Source organism: Hyperoodon ampullatus (assembly GCF_949752795.1).
Source record: "Hyperoodon ampullatus genome assembly, chromosome: 18".
NCBI lineage: Eukaryota > Metazoa > Chordata > Mammalia > Artiodactyla > Ziphiidae > Hyperoodon > Hyperoodon ampullatus.
Genome location: NC_136931.1, coordinates 29,004,570 through 29,029,045, shown reverse-complemented (window position 1 = coordinate 29,029,045; position 24,476 = coordinate 29,004,570). Strand labels below are relative to the sequence as shown.

The window sequence follows — 24,476 nt, the reverse complement described above, 5'->3', positions numbered from 1 at the left end:
TGAAACACAGAAAAAAAAGAATTTATAAAAATGAGGCAGACATAAATCATACCTTACAACAATTACATTAAATGTAAATGGATTAAATGCTCCAAGTGAAAGGCAGAGGTATGATTCAATTATATGCTGTTTACAAGAGACACGCTTTAGATTCAAAGACACAAATACGTTGAAAGTAAGAGGATGGATAAAAGATACACCATGGAAATAGTAACCAAAAAAGAGCTGTAGTGGTTATACGAATATCAGACAAAATAGACTTTAAGACAAAAGTATTACTAGAGACAAAGAGGGATATTTTATGATAATAAAAGGAAGATATCAGGAAGATATAATAATTTATAACATTTAGATATATAACAATTATAAACATATATGCACCTAACAACAGAGCCTGAAAATACATGAAACAAAACAGACAGACAAAACAGAATTGAATGGAGAAATAGATGATTCAGCAGTAATTACTGGAGACTTCAATATCCTGTTCTCAATAATGAATGAATAGGGCTTCCCTGGTGGTGCAGTGGTTGAGAGTCCGCCTGCCGATGCAGGGGGCACGGGTTCGGGAAGATCCCACATGCCGCGGAGCAGCTGGGCCCGTGCTCCATGGCCACTGAGCCTGCGCGTCCGGAGCCTGTGCTCCGCAATGGGAGAGGCCACAACAGTGAGAGGCCTGCATACCACAAAAAAATAATAATAATAAAATAATGAATGAATAACTAGGCAGAAGATCAACAAGGAAATAGAAGACTTGAACAACATATAAATCAATCAGGCCTAACAGGCATCTATAGAATACTCCACCCCCAAAACAGCAGAATACACGTTCTTCTCAAGCCGACATTGAATATTCTCCAGGCTAGACCAATGATAGGCCACAAAACAAGCCTCAATAAACTTAAAAGGGTTGAAATCAACAAAGAGCATTTCCAACCACAATGGAATTAAATTAGAAATTAATGCCAGGAGGAAATTTTGGAAATTCTCAAATGTGTGGAAAATAAATAACACATTCCTAAATAATGAATGGGCCAAAGAAGAAATGACAAGGGAAATGAGAACATATTATGAAATAAATGAATGGGAAAGCACAACATGTCAACACTTAAGGGTCAGCTAAAGTCATGCTTAGAGGAAAAGTTATGGCTGTAAGTGCCTATATTATAAAAGTAGAAAATCTAAAATCAGTATTCTAATTTTCCATTATAAGAGAAGAGCAAACTAAACTCAAAGCTAGCAGAGGAACAAATAATAAGATAAAAGTGGAAATAAATGAAATAGAGAATAGAAAAACGATAGAGAAAATCAATGAAACCAAGATTTTGTTCTTTGAAAAGATCAATAAAATACAAACCTTTAGTAGACTGATAAAGAAAAGTAGAGAGAAGCCTCAAATTACTAAAATCAGAAGTTAAAGAGGGAATATTACCATTAACCTTAGAGAAAAAAAAAAGATTACAAAGGAGTACTATGAATAATTGTATGTCAACTAATTAGATAACTTAAATGAAATGGACAAACTGAAAGTGATTCAGGAAGAAGTAAAAAATCTGAATAGACCTATAACAAGTAAAGAGATTGGATTAGTAATTTAAAATTTCCCACAAATCCCAGGCCCGAACAGCTTCACTGGTGAATTCTACCTAACATTTAAAGAATCAATTCCAATCTTTTACAAACGATTTCAAAAAATAGAAGAACTTAATCTGTAACACTAGTATTATTCTGATACCAAAACCAAAGATATCGTAAGAAAGTAAATTTTCAAATCAGTATCCCCTGTGAATATGGACATAAAAATCCTTTAAAAATACTAGCAAACTGAATCCAGTCATGGAATAAAGGGGTACACCATGAGAAAGCGGTGTTTATCCCGGGAATATATCCAAATTTGGTTTAATATCTGAAAATCAATGTAATACACCATTTTAATAGAATGAAGCACAAAAACATATGATCATCTCAGTTGATGCGGAAAAGGCATTTGACAAAATCCAGCAGTCTTTCATGATAAAAGCAGTGAAAAAAGTAGGAATAGAAGAGAACTTCCTCAGTCTGATAAATAAAGGGCATCTATGAAAATCTCACAGATAAATAGCACCATATTTAATGGTGAAAGACTGAATGCTTTCTTCCTAAGATCAAAAATGAGGTAAGGATGTCAGCTGTCACTACTGCTATTTATCATTTTACTGGAGATACTGGCCAGGGAAATTAGGCAAGAAAAAGAAATAAAAGGCATCCAGATTGGAAAGAAAGAAAGAAGTAAAATTATTTCTATTTGTAGTTGACAAGACCTAGCAAGGTTGCAGGATATAAATGAAATCCTGCAATTTTTTTTTTTTTTTTTTTTGGCTGTGTTCGGTCTTCGTTGCTGTGCGCAGGCTTTCTCTAGTTGTGGTGCGTAGGGGCTACTCTTCATTGTGGTGCGCAGGCTTCTCATTGTCGTGGCTTCTCTTGCGGCACACGGGCTCTAGGCGCACAGGCTTCAGTAGCTGTGGCACACTGGCTCAGTAGTTGTGGCTTGTGGGCTCTAGAGCTCAGGCTCAGTAGTTGTGGCACACGGGCTTAGTTTCTCCGCGGCATGTGGGATCTTTCTGGGCCAGGGCTCAAACCCATGTCCCCTGCATTGGCAGGCAGATTCCTAACCACTGCAAGTGACAATATGTAAGTCACTTTTACTTCAATGCACAAGCAGTAAACAATCTGAAAATGAAATTAAGAAAAGAAATTTACAGTAACATCAAAAACAATAAAATAGTTAAGAATGAATTTTTTAAAAAGAAATGCAAGACTTTTTCATTGAAAACTACAAAGTTTTGTTGAAAAAAATTGAAGATCCAAATAACTGAGAACACATCCCATGTTCCTGGGTTGGAATACAATATTATTAAGATGGAAATACTCCCCATATTGATCTACAAGTTCAATATAATGCCTATCAAAGTCTCAGTTGTCTTCTTTTGAAGAAATTGTCAAGCTGATCCTAAAATTCATATGGAAATGCAAGGGACTCAGAATAGCTAAAATAATTCTGAACAAGAAGAAGAAAGTTGGAGGACTACACATCTTGACTTTAAAACTTACTAGAAAGCTACGGTAGTGAAGACAGTGTAATATTGGTACAAGGACAGACATATAGATTAATGGAATAGGATTAAGAGTCTAGAAGTAAACCCTTACATTTTTGGTCAACTGATTTTTGACAAGGATGCCAAGATAATCTAATAGAGAAAAAACACTCTAGATACTCACACTCGAAGGAATAAAATTGTATCTCTACCCCACACCCACACAGAAATTATCTCAAAATTGGTCATAGACCTAAATGTCAGAGCTAAAATGATAAAACTCTTAAAAGAAACCATAGGAGTAAATCTTTGTGATTCTGAGGCAATGGTTTCTTAAATACAACACCAGAAGTACAAGCAACAAAAGGAAACTAGGTAAGTTGAATCTTTCATGCTTCAAAGGACACCATCAAGGAAGTGCAAGACAGAATTATCTGGCTGTCCAGTGGTTAGGACTCCATGCTTTCACTGCCGAGGGCCTGGGTTCAGTCCCTCGTCGGGGAACTAAAATCCCACAAGCCGTGTGGTGCAGCCTAAAAAAGTAAGGATGAGAGTGATAAGATAGTGGAGCAATATCCTTAAAGTACTAAAATAAAAATACTGCCAACATAGAATTTGCTACCCAGAAAAAAATCTCTTTAAAAAACAGAGGCAAAATAATAACTTTTTCAGAAATACAAAAGCTTTTCAGAAATTGTACACTTCCATTTCTTTGCTCCTACCTTTTTTTGTCAAAAAGATAGGAGCAAAGAAATGGAAGTGTACAATTTAAGGCTCTTTTATGTAAACTGATATAATATCACTGGACAAAAAAGGGTAGGAGCAAAGAAATGGAAGTGTACAATTTAAGGCTCTTTTATGTAAACTGATATAATATCACTGGAAAGTATACTGTAATTAAAGATGTATACTATAAACCCTAAAGCAACTACTAGTGAAACCAGAGTTATAGCTAGTAAGCCAACAAAGGAGATAAAATGGAGTAATAAAAAGTATTCAGTACAAAAATAGGCTGAAAAATAGGAAAAGGGAAAAAAGAATAATTGGGACAAATAGAAAATAAATAGCATTCATTAATTACTGTGGTGGTTTTAATGTATGTCCAAAAATTTTTCAGTATTCCTTTCTCCAGAAAGTGGAGCTCAGTTCCCCTCCCCTTAAGTGTGAGCTAGACTTTGTGACTCACTTCTACCCAAGAGGGTATGAAAAGGGAAAAAAAAATAGTAACTTTGCAGTGGAGAAACATGGCAGACACCACCTCAACCAAATGATCAAGGTTTACATCAGCACTAAGTCATGACACAATGCATCCCTAACATGGTTTGATGGGAAGAGTACTTCACTTTTGTGGTAGACTTCCTCAAGATCCATAATCCCAATCTAATCATGAAAAACATCAACCAAACCCAAATTGAGGGGCATTCTACAAAACACCTGATCAGTGACCTTCAAAAGTGTCAAAGCCATGGGAAATAAGGAAAGACTGTGAAACACAGAAAGACAGATTGGAGGAGACTAAGGGGTCATGACAACTAAAAGCAAGGTGATAGTGGACTAGATCTTAGAAAAAAGGACATTCGTGGAAAAACTGGTGAAACCCAAATAAAGCCTGTTGTTTAACTTAAAAAAAAAAAGAAAGAAATAGCAAGATGATAGACTTAAACTTAACCATATCAGTCATTATATAAAATGTAAATAGTCTAAACACCCTAATTAAAAGGCAGTGATGGTCAGATCAGATTAAAAAACCATGACCAAAGTATATGTGCTGTTTACAAGAAATACAAATGAAATATAAAGCCACAAATAGGCTTAAAAGTAAAAGGATGGGCACCCACCCCCACAGGGGCGGGGAGACTCAGCCCCTCAGATGGGCAGAGACCAACCCTCCCGTGGGGACCTGTCAGCCACCCCTGAGGACTCGCAACAGAGCCCAGTGCAACTCTTGTCCTTGGGCTGGGTGCCATGGACGCCTTTATCAGCTTCACCAACCAGACCCAGGGCCAGGACCAACTCTTCAGAGCCACTAAGTACACATGCATGTTGCTTAGATATTTGTTAGAGCCTAAAGCTGACAAAGAGGAGGTTGTTATGAAGCTCAAGAAACTGGAGTCCAGTGTGAGCACTGGCCGTAAATGGTTCAGACTAGGCAATGTGGTACATGCTGTACAGGCGACTCAGCAGAGCATTCATGCCACTGACCTGGTGCCCCGCGTATGCCTAACATTAGCCAGCCTGAACCTTGTGATTTATTTCAGTTGTGACCCCATCATCTTCGTGAGGAGTGCAGGGCTCGCCTCTGGCATTAACAAAGAGAAATGGCGAATGTGGGCTGGACGCCATTACTACTATTCTCTTCTGCTGAGCCTGGTCATGGATCTGTATGAAATCTCCCTGCAGATGGAACAGGTTGCACATGACAGGGCAAGGAGGGAGAAATCACCATCCCAGGATCCTCTTGGGTATAGCGTGGCTAGTGAGGAAACAGAATGGCTACAGTTCTTTCTTCTTCTCTTATTCCGATCTCTGAAGAAACATCTTCCCTTGCTCCTGTACACAGTGAAGAACTTCTGTGATATCCTGAACCCTTTGGACCAGCTGGGGATCTATAAGTCCAATCCTGGCATCATAGGCCTTGGAGGTCTCGTGTCCTCTATAGCAGGCATCATCACTGTGGCGTATCCTCAGATGAAACTGAAGACCCACTGAGGTGGTTTCGGGCTGAAGACTAGTACCTGCTTTCAAGACAACCTGTTAGTGAAATGGACATTTGCATTAGGCACAGCCATGTCATGCTGTGCTTACGGACTGAGTGACCTGCGATGTGAACAGAGGTGGGGCCAAGAACGGTGGAGGGGAGAAAGTGAAGGTTTATGTGTTTTCTAGAGTGCTGGAGTGACTTCTGAATTTCTGAGTATTTTTCCTTCATCTAACATTTATTGAACATCTCTTATGTGCATATTAGGAACTTACTGGTTGCTGAACGGATAAAAATTGAAAGAGAAAAATTGAGAAAGATCCAAACTAACAAGTGGACACTAATGTAAGCGACTTTTGGGCCATGTGCCTCACTACTTTCGCCCAACTACAATAGGACTGATACACACCCTCTCTCAGATCTAGTAGAGGCCCCTTATTCTCTGATCAGTTACCCCACTTCCTCCATAGCTGCCAGTGCCAGGATAGAGGAGAGCTGGGCTTATAGCCTCTTAACTTGACTTTTACATCACTGTGCTCCTGTCCTTCCTCTGTCCAGTAGTAAAATCAGAAGTGCATCAGGCACCTTCATAGTATAAATTGTGTCTTTAGGTAACGCAGTGAGGAAACAAAAAATCCGAAGCAGATAGAAAGGACTTGAGGTAAAAATAATGTGGTAAGTCACAATTGGTGCCTGTGGGTTTCCCTGTGACAGATGAGGAGACTGAGGTTAAAACTGAGGACAGAACTGACTCCCAATCCAGTGCTCTTTCCATATTTCACTGCCTTCCTGATTGAGTGGAAGTGCAAGACTCTCCAGAATCCTCTGCGAAAATCCTTTTTTAGAACCTTTCTTGGTCAGTGGTTTATATTCTGTTCTACAAAAATTAAAACTATATCTAGATCCACCAGTAGGATTGTTTATTTAAAACCATATAACAGTTTGGGCACTTACGCATTAATTTTCATCAAAATTTGTGCAGTTGAGAAATTTCACAAATACGATGAAATTCTACTATATTCTACGATAAATCAGAGTTCATATTTGTAGGGTGGTTGGGGGAGGTGGAGAAGAGCAGTAAGGGGTTAGTGAAGAGGACAGTAGAACAATGAGTCAATGCCACTTACTTGTGTTTCTACTTCTCATCTTGGATGTTGGGTTCTTATTTGTGATTACAGATCCTCTTAATTTGAGGCAAGTGAGGTAGAGAAATAGGATGCCATCAGGTAAGAGGTCAGTGTCAGTCCTGCCAGTAAAGCCATCACATTTATCCAAATGGAAATGAGAAAAGAAATGTGCACTAAGTAAATTTCCCATAAATGTGATTGAGATTCTTAAAAAGTAGACTCACGTCCTTGGCTCTCTTATTTTTAAAGTGACCAATCAAGAAACGGGATTTGAGAAAGAACATTTTGGGAATTTTAAGAGAAATAAAAGCTGCTAGGTCAGGGCAAATAAAAAATTTAACTATTTTTACTTTGTCCAGATCTTCTACTGTAATAAATTATGCCTAATAAATTTATAGACAAAAGAAGAGTAAAAGGATGGAAAAAGATATACTGTGCTAACAATAATCAAAAATAAACTAGAGGGACTAACTAATATCAAAGTAGATTTCAGAGCAAAGAATATTACCAGGGAGAAAAAAATATCATTTCATAGTGATGAAGGGATAATTCATCAAGAAAAAAAATTCAAGGGCTTCCCTGGTGGCGCGGTGGTTGAGAGTCCGCCTGCTGATGCAGGGGACGTGGGTTTGTGCCCCGGTCCGGGAGGATCCCACATGCCACGGAGTGGCTGGGCCCGGGAGCCATGGCCGCTGAGCCTGCACGTCCGGAGCCTGTGCTCCACAACGGGTGAGGCCACAACAGTGAGAGGCCCGTGTACCACAAAAGAAAAAAAAAAATCAAAAATGTTATGCACATCATAATACAACCTTAAAAATATATGAAAAAAACTGACATAAATTAAAGGAGAAATCCAGAACTATAGTTGGAATTTTCAACACTCCTTTCTCAGTGACTCATAAGTAGGTAGAAAATCAATAGAAGTATAAATGACTTGAAAACCACTGTCAACCAGCCTGACCTAAATGACATTTATAGAACACTTTACGCCCCAAGTGCAGAATGCAAATTCTTTTCAAGCACATATTCTAGGCCAAAAAACATTTTTTCATTCATTTAAAAAGATTCAGACCATATAAAGTATGTTCTTTATCCACAGTGATATCAAATTAGAAATCAGTAATAGAAAGATGTCTAGAAAAATCCTCAAATATATGGAAGCTAAATAACACACTTCTAACTCACTATGGGTCAGAAGAAATCAGAAGGGAATTTAGGAAATATTTTGAACTGAATTAAAATGAAAATATAACACATAGAATGCTGCTAGGGCAGTACTTACAGGGAAATTTATAGTGCTAAATACCTAAGTGAGAAAAGAAGAAAAGTTTCAAATCAGTAACCTAACCTTCCACCTTAAGAAACTAGAAGAGCAAATTAAACCCAAAGTATACAGAAGAAAGGAAATAGTAAAGATTAGAACAAAGATCAATTAAATATAGAACAGAAAAATAGAGAAAAATAAATGAAATCAAAAGTTGGTTATTTGAGAAGATCAATATAATTGATAAACCTCTAGGCAGACTGATAAGGAAAAAGAGATTTAGGACACAAATTACTAATACCAAGAATGAGAGAAGTGGCATCACTACAGATTATGCTGGTATTAGTAAGGATAATAAAGGACTATTATGAACAACTTAGATACTAATAAATTCAACAACTTAGATGAAATAAGCAAATTCATTTTGAAAGACACAAACTATCAAAGCTTACTCAAGAAGAAATAGATAACCTGAATAATCCTATCTGTTAAAGAAATTAAATTTGTATTTAAAAATATTCCCATGAAAAAATGACAGGCCCAAATAGCTTCACTTGGGAATTCTGCTAAACTTTTAAGAAGGAAAAAACACCAATTCTCACAAACACTTCTAGAAAATTGAAGAGAAGGGAACACTTCCCAAGTCATTCTATAAGGCCAGCATCACCCTGATACCAGAACCAGACATTACAGTAAAAGAAAATTACAGACCAATATTCCTCATGAATATAGATGCAAACATTCTAAAGAAGAAAGAACTCATAATTCTTTACTAAAAGCAAAACCCCAGTGCTTCTCTTAATTCAGTTGAGGTTTTTGGTAGAAAGCCACATGCATTTATATTTCTAATAAGTGTGTACTATAGATGTACACTTTGGTATTTGGTGTTCCTAAAAAACTGATTCTAGTGAGGAAGCACTAGAACATAAAAAAGCCACAAACAGAAATGGCTTTGCCCTCTGGGGGACTTTATAGCTGCCTTCACTATATAAAGGTAGTAGACTGGTCACCTCTGGTTATACATCATTTAATTTTTTTGACACTCTGGATAGGATTTAACTTTTAGGTAAGCTTATTCTTTGTTTCCTTTGGCAATCACTTTAACATTTTAAAAATTCAGCAGCAATTACCACTTGTAATTTCAGGGTTTTAAAACTCCTTCTATGACTTCTAGAATATTTAAAATTTATAGTATTTAGATAATATTTCACCCACCGTTGTCTCATTTCTCCTGAAATTTGTCAAGGATTGACGTAATGAATGTAAAAGAAATATACTGTATGTATATTTTAAAAGTTCAATTTTTCAATGCTTCATTTCCTTCAGTGCTTTATATTTGTTATGTGTATTTTTTCATGATAATCTTAACAGATAATAATCTTTACTCATAAAATTATGAACCAAATATGTTTTACTCATATATTGTTTTACTAGAAATATTTTGGTTAACTTTTGCATTCATGTCTGTCTATCATAAATTCTCAATTAATTGGGTTACTTAAAGGGTGTATACAGTGCTATCCTTGGTCCACAGAGGGCTAACCAGCTTTGTTATTTTTTTAGTCTTTACGTTTGTTTTAACTCTTGTTCCTAACCACATAATGTGCTTTTTAACAAGTAAAGATTCTAGCAACATTAGTAAGTTCTTGCTGATACGTTTATTATTATAATCACTACTTTTAATTTTGAAACTCTAAACAGTAAATTAACCCACAAGATCATATGGGTTCTATGAAAAATACATTGCAATTTATTGTAAATATAGCATTACCAGAAATACTAACACTATTGTTGCATAATTATTTAGATTAAATTATGTTACGATAAAACTGTGTCACTTAAGAATGAATCAAAAACCTATTTGGTGAGACACTGAAAATTTTATTGTGGTAATTGAGTGCCTGGATTATGCATGGATGATAAACAAATTAAGGATATAATTGAAGGAATTGCTACCTTGGCTTAATGACTCTCCAAAGGTTATATTCAAATAATTATTCTTCATTTCTAGGTTGATAAAATAATTAAGTTAAAAATGTGACCCTAAAACTGTTTTAGAAAACCACTGCTATAACAACAACAACAACCATCATGTTAACAAATAATAATAGCAATTATTACTACCACTAGTAGAGTACCACCATTTGGTGAGCACTTGCTTTGAGCCATTCACTGGGTCAGTCAGGCAAAATATATTATTTCATTTAATCGTCACCACAGTCCTCTAATGTAAGACTTACTATCCTCATTATACATACAAGGAACACTCCCTCAGTTTTCTTTTGTGGAACCACATCTCTTCCATTGTTAATTCATACAGTTTAGGTAGATTTGCCCCAGTCCCAGGTTCCAGAGGGGGCAACAAAGCTTAGGCCTGGCCAATTTGAGATTCTCATCCCAGTGGCCACAATGTTTGCTTTAAAGAGGGAAGTGATGCAAGCTGAGTCAGTGAAGACTTCCCCAAGACCATTTCTGGAGCTACTGTTTTAAGTAATAGTATGTTCTATCTCAGATAAGATTGCTGCAATACATGTGGACATTCAGGATGCGAAATTCAATTCACTTGTACTTCCTCCTGTGTCTCTAAAGTTATGATGGAAGATTGGAAACATTCATGGGCCCACCTGAGCCCTGCTCCTATAATTCATGGGGGCTCTTAACCTCATATTAAGCCCAAATATCAGTGAAATTATGGTTTTGATGTGCTATGTCTTTTCTGATATAAATTAAAGTAGACACATAACCATTAAGAAAATTTTATCTGTGTACTACCTAAAATGATTTCATGTCTTGCAGTGGTCTACATACCACATTTTGGGAAATTCTGGACTAGAAAAGAAGTCACACTGTCCTGTGTTGTTTAGAATGCTATTTTTGTTTATGCATTTGTATTTAAAGTTATAACACCTACCTTCCAAAAAGAAAAAAGCCACTATGAGCAATTATGGGGGAAAAAAACACACCTAAAGGATGAAACATTTTGGATTGTATTTTAACTCACATTTTGTGCCAATATAGAAATGAAGCAGTTATGAGATGGTCCCTTTTTGCATATTTGATAAAGTTTTTCTCTTGTAATCCATGCCAATTCTCTGGAGCCTCACCTGTAGCTCTGGGCAAAAAGAGGCTAGAGTCTAATGGCTCCAAAGTTAGGATATCTTTCTCTCACTTTCCTGTTGAAATAAGACCTTTCACTTTAGTTTCCTTCTGTGAATAGTTATAGATTGAGCTCGTGAGGCTGGGCCATGTCTGTTTGGTTTACTACCATATCTGTAGCACCATGCCAGTGCTCAGCAAAGAGTAGAGGCTCAATGAATATCTGTTGAATGAAAGAATGAATGAATGAACAGATGAGCATTTTCATACACAGGCTTGTCAAGTGAGCAAGTCCGGTATTATTATTATTGATGGTGGAACTGAGGCTAGGAGAAGTTATGAGGGGTCTTTTTTTTTTTTTTTTTTTTTTTTCTGCGTTATGTGGGCCTCTCACTGTTGTGGCCTCTCCCGTTGCGGAGCACAGGCTCCGGACGCACAGGCCCAGCGGCCATGGCTCACGGGCCCAGCCGCTCCGCGGCATGTGGGATCTTCCCAGACCGGGGCACGAACCCGTGTCCCCTGCATCGGCAGGCGGACTCTCAACCACTGCGCCACCAGGGAAGCCCATGAGGGGTCTTTAATGTCATATAATCAGTGACAGAATTGGGATTTGTATCTTTTACCCTTTGTGTAGATCCCTGAACTACGTTTGTTAAATAAATAAGTTAATGAAACAATAATATGTATTGTTTTCTTAAAACATATTCTTAACATATTTCTTAAAGTATATTCATACTTTATTGGTTATAAAAGGAACATTTTAAAGAGAGACAAACTACTTTTGTGGCTTAGTGTTGTTAGGAACCAAGGGAGGGTGGGGTAGGAATGAGGGGATAGAATGGGCAGATTTAAAATAACGTGAATATCTTAAAAGTAACTGAACATATTGTCTATTAATAAGAATAATTTAATGATGAAATGACAGTGAATGCCTTAAAGTAGCTCACACCAGTTTTTGTCTTTGTCATAAAGATATGATTAATAAGAAAATTGTTTCATGCTGGAAAATGCTTTTTGTGAGATCTGTATTTTGGTACACAATGCACCAAAACATTTGTTTCTATTTACCTTGAAAAAAAACTCCCCTTCAGAGATAGCATGTGGAGAGCAGCCATCTGTTCAGGATTACGCTTCTGAATTGCTGTTTCTCTGAACTCACTGGACTCTGTATATATTAATTTTAAAAATAAGGACCGTTTTCCCCCTTTATCAAGTTTGTTTATCAACACTATCATAAAGATGTACTTATATTCTAGTGTGCATTAGTAACTGTCAATTGACTACTGAATAACAAATTAAATTGGGAATCCTGGAGTCTCTGAATTCAGTTGCTGACTGTTTTTACTCTGCTATCAGACTTTGGAACAAGTCATTATGTACGTCTTATCTTTCCCCCAAATAAATAGCTTTGAATGTTCATGAAATTAGGGGCAACTCAGATGCTTTTTAGCTGATTAGCACTCTGGTAGAGCCGAGCCGAGGTGCAGGAGAAGGTAAAAGGGAAGTATGCGTGGCAGTGATCTTAATTCTCACGCCCACTACTACAGTCTGACCCCTAAAACTCTGATATTGTGCAAGTGACCCAACCATCACCAGGTAGCATCTCTTCTGGATGAAACTATATTGTCTTAACACTGATAGAGACTTTTAAAAGGCTCTTTTCATGTGCATAATCTCATGTAAACCTCATTTTAACCATGGAGGGTAATAGGGCAGGTTTTATTACCCTGATTTTACTGGTGACAAATAGAGGTTCAGATTGGCTAAGTGACTTGATCAAAGGCACACAATTATTGGATGGTAGAGCCAGGACTTGAATTCATACTTTCAAATCTCTCTTTACATTATGCAAAATCTTTGATTTTTCTGGGGAAAGACATTGTAAGGGGGAATATTCCATTTATAGTTGGTAGAGTGTTAACTGCTTTGACCCCTTGCAAGATTTTATTTGTCTTTTTGTAATATCTTTTTACTTAAGCAAAAACTACACCAAACAAAACAATCCTTACAATATGTAACATAAATATAAAGAACTAAAGAACAACAATCCCAGCTGAAAGAAAACATTTTGTGTTTCATTACAGAGCAGTGTTAACAGCACAAATAGAAGTGATTATGAACCGGCTAAAAGGTTTTTCCTTTTACCTTATTTGATGAAGTTTCTTTACTGAAACTCCAAGGTCACCCTCACATAAAGAATGCAGACTAACATCTGGATTTCAAAGAAAATTAATCACTTCTTCTTAAAGCTGTCCAAATACTTTGTTAGAAGGTATCATTATTAAGAAATTAAAATAGAGGTACCAGTGCCCCCTTCCTAAGATTTGATTGGGTTCTAATCTGTAGTTTGGCTTTTGTGACCTTGGATACATCTTTTTAACCTTTATTAACTCATCTAAAACATGTCTCATAGAGGTTTGTTTTGGGTTTAGAAATGCTTTAACATTTTTGGATTAAGTGGTGAAGTGGATGGAAATGCTATTCCTAAAAAAGCTTAGAGGCGAATAAAATATTTTTATTGTTCTGTTCAACTTGCTCCTTGGAAGATCAAGGAGCATTTTATTCTTGGATCATTTACTTATTCACCAAACATTTATTGAGTGCCATGTACCAGACCATGACCAGCACTCTCCTCTTTTCTCTTGTTATTGTGCCATCAGGTGATGCTGTGTTCTGAGAACACAGTAGAAGGCTTTTATTTCACTTATAAAATGTGAGTGCATGGTGGCCACTTGCAAGGCCTTCCAGCCTGCTATATAAGCAAGAGTGGAATTTTCTGTCCTTCTATGTATGATGAGTACTTTACCATATATTGCCTCATTGCTATGAAATGTTTCACAAGCATTTGCTATTAAAAAGTAAGCTCCTTGAAGGAGGAAACCATGGCTTATTTCTCCTCTATGTCTCTACTCAGGACAAAACAGTAGTGAGGAATTCTTTGCCAGGAAGTCCATGGATGAATGGGCTTCACAGAACTTGTGAGCTCCCTGAAATTGTAAGAAAAATTATTTTTGCATGTGCAATTTTTGAAGCGGGTCCAACATTTTCATTAGATTCTCAAGGGGGTCAGTGGCTCAATGGCTAACCACTATAGGTTAGCCACTCTAATGGGCTTTTTTTTTTTGGTACACGGGCCTCTCACTGTTGTGGCCTCTCCCACTGCGGAGCACAGGCTCCGGATGCGCAGGCTCAGCGGCCGTGGCTCACAGGCCCAGCCGCTCCGCGGCATGTGGGATCTTCCCGGACCGGGGCACGAACCCGTGTCCCCTGCATCGGCAGGCGGACTCTCAACCACTGCGCCACCAGGGAAGCCCTCTAATGGGCTTTTGATGAATACTTGAATGGGAGAAACAACAGGAAGACAGATGTGACCTTGATGTACAAGAGAGTGTTGTCATGATCGGAAAGCATGTTTGGGGATGGCTCTCAGTTCCCCAACACTGGAGATGTTAATAGCTGGATGACCCAACAGTGATAATGTCGTTGGGATCTTTCTGCCTTATGATTCTATGATAATATCAGTCTTCACTAAAGAATACTTCTCATTCTTCACACCTTCCCCTGACACCCATACCATTTTTGTGTGATTCACTCTTTGGACTATTTATACACCTAAAGAATCTTTTTGACAGATAACCAGAGGCATACAAATCAAGCTTTGAGAACTATGACCCTAAGAATGTGTGTGAAATACCAAATAACAGGTAGGGTACTTGGCATGAACTCTAGAAAATGAAGAGAAGGTAGAATGATTTTTGAGTTAAGGATAGAAGATAAGAAGATAGTAGTTGACAAGCAGGTCGACACAGTTGCTAATAGATTAAACAGAATAGGATTTAATTGAGTACTAAATTGGGCTAGTTACCTGTAAATTGAGGCCTCTGAGCAATTTTAGTTTGGGCTGCAATTTTGCTACTTTCATTCAAAGAAATTAGGACAATGCAACTCAAGATGAGTTTCAGAAATGCAAAGTGGTAAAAACACATTCATTTTCAAGTACATACATATATAAATTTGTGCATGAATATATGCATGTATAAAACAACATGTTCATGCCTTGATACCCATGGAGATAAGAATCGATCCACACGAATATATTCATTCACACATATGCCAGATATAAGGAGGATTAAATATGGTATCTAATAGAAAATTTTCACATGCAGGGAAATAAGAGTATTTCAAAGCAAATATCCAATGGATGAGAAGAATATTTTAGGTAATATACTGATACTTCTTTCAGGGTTAATGTCACAAAACTTCACAGGGTGTCTAAGGAACTGAGTACAGGCAGAACCCAAGCTGACAGTATCATACCAGGAGCTAGTCTAGGTGAGAGAAGTCCTAAAGATATCCATTATAGTCTACAGGAAACAGGCCACATTACATGCTCCAGTTTTCTTTGGAGAAGTGTGTTTGTTAAATTGTGATCATAAACAGCTCCAGTCCCAGTTTGCTGGATTGGGCATAGGGCCCTTTAATCAAATGTTTCCTCATCATGCTTTCTGATGATCTTCTGAGCTGGCTGTTTTAGTTACTCTTTAGCATTCTGCAAAGTCTCACTTAGCATCCTTTAGCTTGTGCATTTTTGATGAGTATGGTATTGCTATTTTTATATGTTTTGTAAACTCCTTTGAGGAATGCAGGGGTACATGGAGAGAAAGAGATGGTGGTGAGCTTCTTCCTTTATTTAATCCATCTGTGCCCCGATCTCTCAGACACCAGTATACAGCTGTACCTATTAAAGCTAGCTGATTTGCCAAGTGTTTTTGCTCCGAAGGGACATCACCTATTTTGGGCAACAAAGAAGTGTTAGGAAGGGGAGGAAGACATAACCTCAGAAGGACAGATCTGAAATGAAGCCCAGAATACTGAAGAGAGTGGAGTGGAAAAGCAAAAGAGTGCCTAGTGAAAGGTCACTGAAGCAGTGAGTGCAGAGCTAATGTTCTGGATGGTTGTAGGAAAGCCTCAATTAAGAGTTCTGTTAATAGAGAAATTAGGAAATGTTATTAAAAAGTTCTCTAAGCCAATCTAATAAAGGAAATCAGGACATAGCAAACTAGGCTGGTTGTTTAATTTATTCAGTAATCTGTATTTTTTTAGATTGATGCAAATTATTAACACATTTATTGAGCAACTATATGTATGCAAAGCATTCTGTTAGGAAATGTGTGTGAAGGGTGGGAGGATGGTATTTAAAAAATACAAGATGAGTACATGTTCTCCAAAAATATATGGGAGGCTATGTGTTAAGAACTGTGTTGGGTGCTTTCTGTATATTATCCCATTTAATCTTTAAAACAACTATTAGGAATGAAAATTATCCCTATTTTACAGATGAACAGCCTGGAACTCAGAGAATTTAAGTTGTTTCCTCCCTCCCTCTCTCTCTTCCTTCCTCTTTCCTTCTCTCTTACTTTCAACAAGCTTGAACTCAAAAGCCTTATAGAACATGGTGCCTTTTTCCAAGGTTTCACTTTTTCTGAGGGTAGCAGAATTATACTTATGTATTAACTGCTATAGTAGAGGTATGAACCCAGTAATATGGGAGCTCAGAGGATGAAGCAGCCCATTTTGCTTGGTGATATCAGAGAAGGCTTCCTGGAAGAGCTGTTATTTGAGGTGAATCTTAAAAAATGAGAAGGAGTCCATCTAGTAGACAAGAAAGATAAGAAAACAATAACAGTGTGGCGGCCACTACTGCCTGCCCACTTAGCACTCATTACCTTCTTTCTTTCTGGAACTGCCGAGATTTTGCTCAGGTGTCCTCTCCCCTACTTGACCCAAGGGAGAGTGACCTTATTGCTACCTTCAGGAGGAAGTGCTGATAGTTTTAAACCAATTATGGTAAGTCCACTCTTGCTTGATTATCCTAGGTCTGGGCATATGAACCAGTTCTGGCCAATGAGATATAAAAGGAAATCTGCTAGGAGGGCTTTAGGAAATGCTTCTTTCCCTTAAGAGGGAAACACTGGAAGAGATACGCCCCCATTTTTTTCTCTAGATATTGCTGTGCTTGGAAGGGATGCTTAAAACTACCACAACCATCTTGTGACTGTGAAGGGAGCCAATCTGAGGGCAAATCAAAATTTCTGAGGATGGCAAAGCAAAGAGATAATAAAAGGAACCAGCATCTTTAATGACATTGTTGAGTTCTGAACAACCGTTCCTCCTTTTCAACTTCCTGTTACATGATGTTATAATTGTTTTTGTTCTATCAGCCAGTTTGAAAAGTCTTCTGCAGTGGCATCCTCACTGATAACAGAGCAGATGCAAAGGCATAAGGCTCAGAAAGGCCACAGGCCACCTAGAAATTGCCAATAGTTCTTCATGACTGAAGTGCAGGATACCGTGGAGTTGAGAGTGGGGTGATGGCTAGAGACAAGGTGAAATAGTAGCCAATGGTCAGATCATGAAGGGCCTCATATGTTAGAATCAGATATTTGGACTTTATTTTGTAAATAGTGGGGAGGCGTTGAAGAGTTTTAAGCAAGGTAATGGTATAATTAGATTTGCAGTTTAGAAGCATTCCTCTGACTACAGTGTGGAAGATTGAAGAGGGTAAGATAGCAGTTGGTGAGATACCAAGGTCATTCAGCTCAGGAGCACATAGAGTCACATGTAGGTTGGTCTCTGTCCATTAACATTCCATTTTAGCTTGGAAAGACAGAGGTTAAGAAAGTATATGCAAAGTGGAAGATTAGAGGGGCAGACAGTAAGCACTTCAAGATTTTATTGAAGAAGAATATGTTGGGGGTCATGGAGAGTTTCAAAGAGCAGATTGGATATGAGCTGAACACTGAAGGACTTGGAAAACTTGGGAGTTGAGTGGAGTATAAAATAACATAAGGGTAGGACAAGTCAAGCTGAAATGGAGAGTTTTATTTGGGGACGATAAAGCTGGAATGGTCACTTGTAACCAAAATGGCAGAGAAAAGAAATGAAACTTAACCCTAATTCCATCACTTAGCAGTTGTGGAACACTGAGCTTGATAAAATTTTGTTTCCTAATAGGTTGAGTTGGGGTTACAAACATATACTTTATTAACATTACCAAGTGATGTCACATGGATATCATATACCCCACGTTACATGATGAGAAAGACACTTCCCCTTTGTGGTATTCTTTCAAAAAACCCATAACCCTAGTCTCATCGTGAGAGAAACATCAGACACACCCAATCTGAGGAACACTCTACAAAATACCTGACCAGTACTTCTTAAAACTATCAAGGTCATGAAAAACAAAGACAAACTGTCACAGACCAGAGGAGACACAACAACTGAATGCAATGTAGTATCCTAGACTAGATCCTAGAAAAGAAAAAGACATTAATGAAAGAACTGGTAAAATCTGAATAAAATTTAGAGTTTAGTTGACACTAATTTACCAGTGTTGGTTTCTTAATTTTGACAAACTAACCACAGTAATATAAATAATAACAATAGGAGCCACTGAAACTGGGGGAGGTGAATACTATCACCGTTATCTTTGCAACTTTTCCATAAATATAAAATTATTCCAAAATAAAAAGTTTATTTAAAAACAATATATCCTTCACTGAGTTGTTATAAGGACTGAATGAAAGAATATATGCAGGGTTTCCCTGGTGGCACAGTGGTTGAGAGTCGCCTGCCGATGCAGGGGACACGGGTTCATGCCCCGGTCCGGGAGGATCCCACATGCCGCGGAGCGACTGGGCCCGTGAGCCATGGCCGCTGAGCCTGCGCGTCCGGAGCCTGTGCTCCGCAACGGGAGAGGCCACAACAGTGAGAGGCCTGTGTACAGCAAAAAAAAAAAAAAAACAAAAAAGAATATATGCAAAGCAGGTAGTATAGTGCCTGACATGTAATAGGGCCTCAAATGTTTTTCTGTAAACTAGTGATTCTTAAATTCAGGGTGTATAAAAATCACCTAGAGGTATTATGTCAGAAAAGTGAATAAATCCCAGGGCCTCAATCTCAGAGATTCTCATTTAGTAGCTCTAAATGAGTAGGGCCCAGGAATAAGAATTTGTGATAGATACCCTCTGGAGAATTGCTGCTATAGACTATGGCGACTATGGAGATAGAATGTCTGCCCTACTTACCACAAATGGGTTGAAGGGAGAGAAAGGGGGAAATGTAGAAGCAAACACTTCAAAACCTGTAAGTTACCATTTATATCATTACAGATTAATTTGGGATGAAAGAGAGGTCTGATTAGGTAGCCATTTAATAATAACAGCAGTGTGGTTGAAATCTAATTTTTATTCATTTGAGCCACCTAAAAATGTTTAGCTGTTTTTTCTGCTGAAGCACACAGATGACCCATAGGACAAAGGCACAGTTCAACCCCTTCAATTACAAAGGAGCTAACTGAAGCTGAGAGAAGAGATGTGACGGTTTAAGGTCACAGAGCTAGTTGCTGAGGAAATAGATTAGAACCCACTCTTTTTTCAGCTTTATTGGGATATAATTGACAAATAGAAATGTATCAGGTGGAGAACATGATGTTTTGATATACAAATACATTATGAAATGATCACTACAATCAAGCTAATTAACATATCCATCACCCTACATAGTTACCATCTTTTTTGTGTATGAGAACACTTAAGATTTACTCTTTTAGTAAATTTCAAGTATACAATACAGTACTGTTAACTGTAGTCACCATGCTGTACATTAGATCTCCAGAACTTATTATATTGCATAATTGAAACTTAGTACCCTTTGCCCAGTATCTCCCCATTTCTCCCTCTCCTCAGCCCTTGGCAACCCCCATTCTATTCTCTGCTTCTATGAGTACGACTATTTTAGGTTCCACATATAAGTGAGATCATGTGGTATTTGTCTTTCTGTGTCTTGCTTATTTCACTTAGCATAATGCCCTCTAGGTTCATCCGTGTTGTCACAAATGGCAGGATTTCCTTCTTTTTCAAAAAAAGGCTGAATAATATTCTACTATTATTATATATAGCTTTCACATTTTCTTTATTCATTCATCAGTTGATGAATACTTAGGTTGTTTTCACATCTTGGCTATTGTGAATAATGCTGCAATGAACACGGGAGTTCAGATATCTCTTTGAGATAGTGATTTCTTTTCCTTTGAATATATACCCAGAAATGGGATTGCTGGATCAGATGATAGTATTATTTTTAGTTTTTTTTGCAGAACTTCCATATTGTTTTCCATCATGGCAATACCAGTTTACATTCCCACCAATACAGTACATAAGGGTAGAAGCCACTCTTGCAAGCTCCAGTCTAGGTGTTCTTTCAGCTACCAGCCAATCATTGCATGCCTCACTCAGAATCTCACATGGGCTTTCATATGGGCTCTGGAAAAAAGAGATAGGGTGTCTGACTTATTGAGGGGAATGCCAAAAGTTTGTTTACTTAAGTCTCACTGACAAGTTTGTTCTTGGCCTACTGTATTCTTGAATAACTCAGTTTTCCCTTCAGCTAGATAGAGTAAAAAGGGATCATCTGAATAGGAAAATGGCCCTTTGTAAAGTCTTCAGTCATGCTCAGCTTCCACATCCTCAGCCATGTCAGCAATGTGTCATCAACCTGAAAAAGCTCACCAGAGTTTCAGATCGTTGACTGACAAAGCAGGCACCCCTGCCCTGGCTCAAGCCTAACCACGCTACCATAAGATACATTGATTATAACTATACTATTCCAAGGTGGTATGGAACCCAAGGCTACTTCTAGGAGGAATAGAAGCTAAGGCATATCACTCTCTGTTTCCCCCATCACTCTAGCTTGGTATAAGTGAAATCAGATTTAAATTAAGTGTATCTTCTCAGTACATTTCGCCTCGCCCCTCTGCTCATATTGCAGCTTCCTGGGCTATGCTCTGACCAACCACGTTTAATAAGGCCTGAGAGTCTCCATCATCCCTTGGGGTTTTGATTCTAAGCTGACAAGGCACAAAGTAGGATTTTTCTGAATCTCCACTTTCTTGCTTTTTTCCCCCTAGATACCTACCCCACCCCACCCCCACCCCCAGCCCAGGAAGGCCTTTTCCTTCTACCCCATGTACCCCATGTACTGGGAAATGCCCTTACATCATAAATTATATCCTTCCTGCTCTGTGACTCAGAGTAAAGATGCTTTATTCCACATACTCCAAGCTTTTGACCTATAAATCCTTTTTTTTTCCCCGCCACAAACCCTGGCTCTTACAAATGAAATAAAACTTTAGCTTTAACAGTTGCTTTCTCTGAAATACTTTTTATTTAAGAACCTATTATGAAAGTCAGAAGTTAAAAACTGAGGAAAAGGGGCAGGAAATGAGGTCCTAGACTGAAAACAGGGAGATTAGGTTAAAATGTACACAAGAATAGTGAGATCCCTCAGCTTCCTTCCTTATCCGTTTATCTTTTCTCAGGAAGCTGCAGGAAGATGTACTCCATCACAATGAGGGATTAAACCAAGAAAGAGAAGGTATGGGATTCAGGAAGCAGAAAGAATGTGTAGGGAATTCTCAGGATGGTCCTGAAGGAAAATCCCAAGATGACAGCTGTGCATTAATCCTAGAGAGCAACCAGTCCAGACTGGCAGGGAGTGTGGAGGGCTCCAGGAGAAAATGATCATCTGCTTGCTTTCACCATATGGAAAGTTGAATTATTGCTGTTAAAGGGCATGGGAAGATCTAGCCACTAGAAAAACGCAACAACAGCAACAAAGCTCAACAAATTCTAAGGAGCAACAATTACTGACTCCAGAAAAAAAAAAATTGCCAGAAAAAGGAGAGGTAATCATAGTCAACTGCTTAACTCAGCAGTGAACAGTATTTAAATGTCCAATTAATGTAAACTCTATTGCTTTGATTTAAAAAGAAAATGTGGGATATATCAATATTTATGATGGGAAAACAGGGAGGAGAATATGGGTGGAAGTAAGCTACGTTCTCACCAAAATAGTGTGGTAAGTCAGTGTCCAAAACTGATGAATTAAGATGTAGCTGTTTAAGCACATTATTTAGAAATATGAAGATAACCACAGAGAGAAACAGCTAAAATATTTAAAAATATTTGCTCCTGGGGAGTGGAATATAACCCCCAATTTTTTGGTGGTTCTTTTGAATAACAATCTCTCCAACAGAAACAAAAACTAAACTCCACCTAACAAATCAATTTGTTTAGAAACAAATTGTATATTTAAAGGCTTAAACCAGAAAAAACAAAAACAAACAAACCAATACACTTCAAACTGTACCTGCACCAACCAATATTCTCCTTGGTTTAAGGCACCTCACATTTGCTTCCCATCTAATCTTGGAAGAACCTCAAGGAGGTTTTGTTTTTTTGTTTTTGTTTTTTTTTTTTAATGTGCCACAGGCAACACCCTCAACACCCTTTTTAGGGCCGAAAATCAACTACTGATAGACATTGATTGTAAGCTTGTGATGATACCATCTTCTTTGTACTTTAAAATTTGGGGAAGTTTTTCTGTTTTGATCTCAAGTTTTCCTGTTTCAAACCTGTGATTCTTTATGGAAGTTTACATTATGATTCTTGTTATTTCAGAAGATTCATGACATAAACTACTGAACATATGTAGTTCTAGAAGCTCTTATAATTGATAAAAGAGCAGCACATTTTATTTATTCTTCTTTACTTATATTGTCTGATAAACACAATTAACTATCTTAAATACAATACTTGATTGGTATAATTGTTAAACTTGAGGAAGCTATACGGTTTGTGACTAAATACAGTGATTCCATCTCAATGCCCTCTTGTATATACGTTGTCCACATTTTTTTTGCTTTTCATGTGTGCAACGAAAACAGCTCTCATGGCCGAGTACATATTGCAGTGAAATATTCCACAATGACCACATTTAATGAATTTATTTGATGCACTTAACTTTCATCCCAGTATCATGAAATGCAGTCTGCCGAGTAGTACTTCTCATTTTTTATATTACCCTTGTACTTGTTTACAGCTAGTTAAAGATTTGAATCTGGAACTTCTCTTTAATGATTCCTACTACAGCACTTCACTCTTGTCATTTTCAGAAGTTGCCTTTCTTCAACTTTCTGTGCCTTCTTTTTTTCCTAGCGTTTTGTTTCAATCTCCTAGTCTTTGTGAGTTCTTCTCTCATGTCTCATTAGCATTTTTCCTACCATTTTTCAGAGTTCTTCACACTTTAGCAATTTTCTTCAAAGACTATAAATGTTTGATTAGGTAGCTAAATGTTAACAATACATAAATATTTCATACTATAAAATTAGTAAAAACAATTTTATGCATTCTGTTAAGTTCACATGGGTGATACATTTTAATGTTACCTAGTAGAAATTCTAAGCTGATTTTGTAAGATTAAGTAAATAAAATCCCAGAAACATATACAATTCTTATAAATAGTTACTCATTACCCATCAATGTAGTATTTAAAAACTAACAGTCATGGATTTTTCATGAATACTAAATGCTGGCACAGTCTGGAATGAGTGTGTGATAGCCATGTCAGATGAGTACCTGAGCATATGATGGATGGATGGATGGATGGGGGAAAAAACATAGATGGATAAGTAGATAGATAGATAATAGATAGATAGATAGATAGATTAGTCTCATGCTTTGACTTTCTTCCCCCAAGGTGTTCTTGAATTACCCTTTCAGTGATATAGGAGTTTAACAATGCTAGAATGCTGAGTTTTCTAGTTTATACGTTTTTATAGGTGTGTAATATTTCAGGAAAATAAAACATTTGAAAATGGGAACTTACAAATGGATTCAAGAATAATTATTTATTTTACAAAATGATTTACCCAGACTCCTTATTTAAGAAACATTAGATCTCATGTAATATGTAAGGCAAGCCAGTCCCATATATGTGTTACTCCTATAGTTTTCATTTGGGATTGGTATATTTGTCCTCCCTAAATTGTTGGCTGCCAGCAATTCCAGCAATCAAGTTGAATACAAACTGAACTTAAAATACATGTTTACTGAGGTGCTTGGTATACCATTTTACTTTTGAATGTGGACTGAGCTTCTGTCTGACAATAGGTCCCTGGAAATGAAACACAGCAGCATTACTGGATGTTTTATAAAACCATTTTATCAAGTGAAAGTTAACTTAAAAAATAAACAAACATGTTTTTTAACTATGATTTTTCTAAATATGAAGAAAAGTATAGGAAGCATAACAAAGATCAATGAATCCATCACCCAGTTTTAATAAATACTAAAATGCTGTCATATTTTCCTATA

At 37.4% G+C, this 24,476-nt stretch overlaps 1 protein-coding gene across 1 annotated transcript; it reads left to right on the top strand.

Annotated features, from left to right (window-relative positions):
* Window positions 1-5,039: 5,039 nt before the first annotated feature.
* Window positions 5,040-5,783, top strand: LOC307066547 (peroxisomal membrane protein 11A-like; the record flags this gene model as incomplete). Its single annotated transcript, XM_079723725.1, has 1 exon — window positions 5,040-5,783. The coding sequence occupies one exon, from the start codon at window positions 5,040-5,042 to the stop codon at window positions 5,781-5,783; it is 744 nt and encodes a 247-aa protein (XP_079579851.1).
* Between the last annotated feature and the right edge of the window lie 18,693 nt (window positions 5,784-24,476).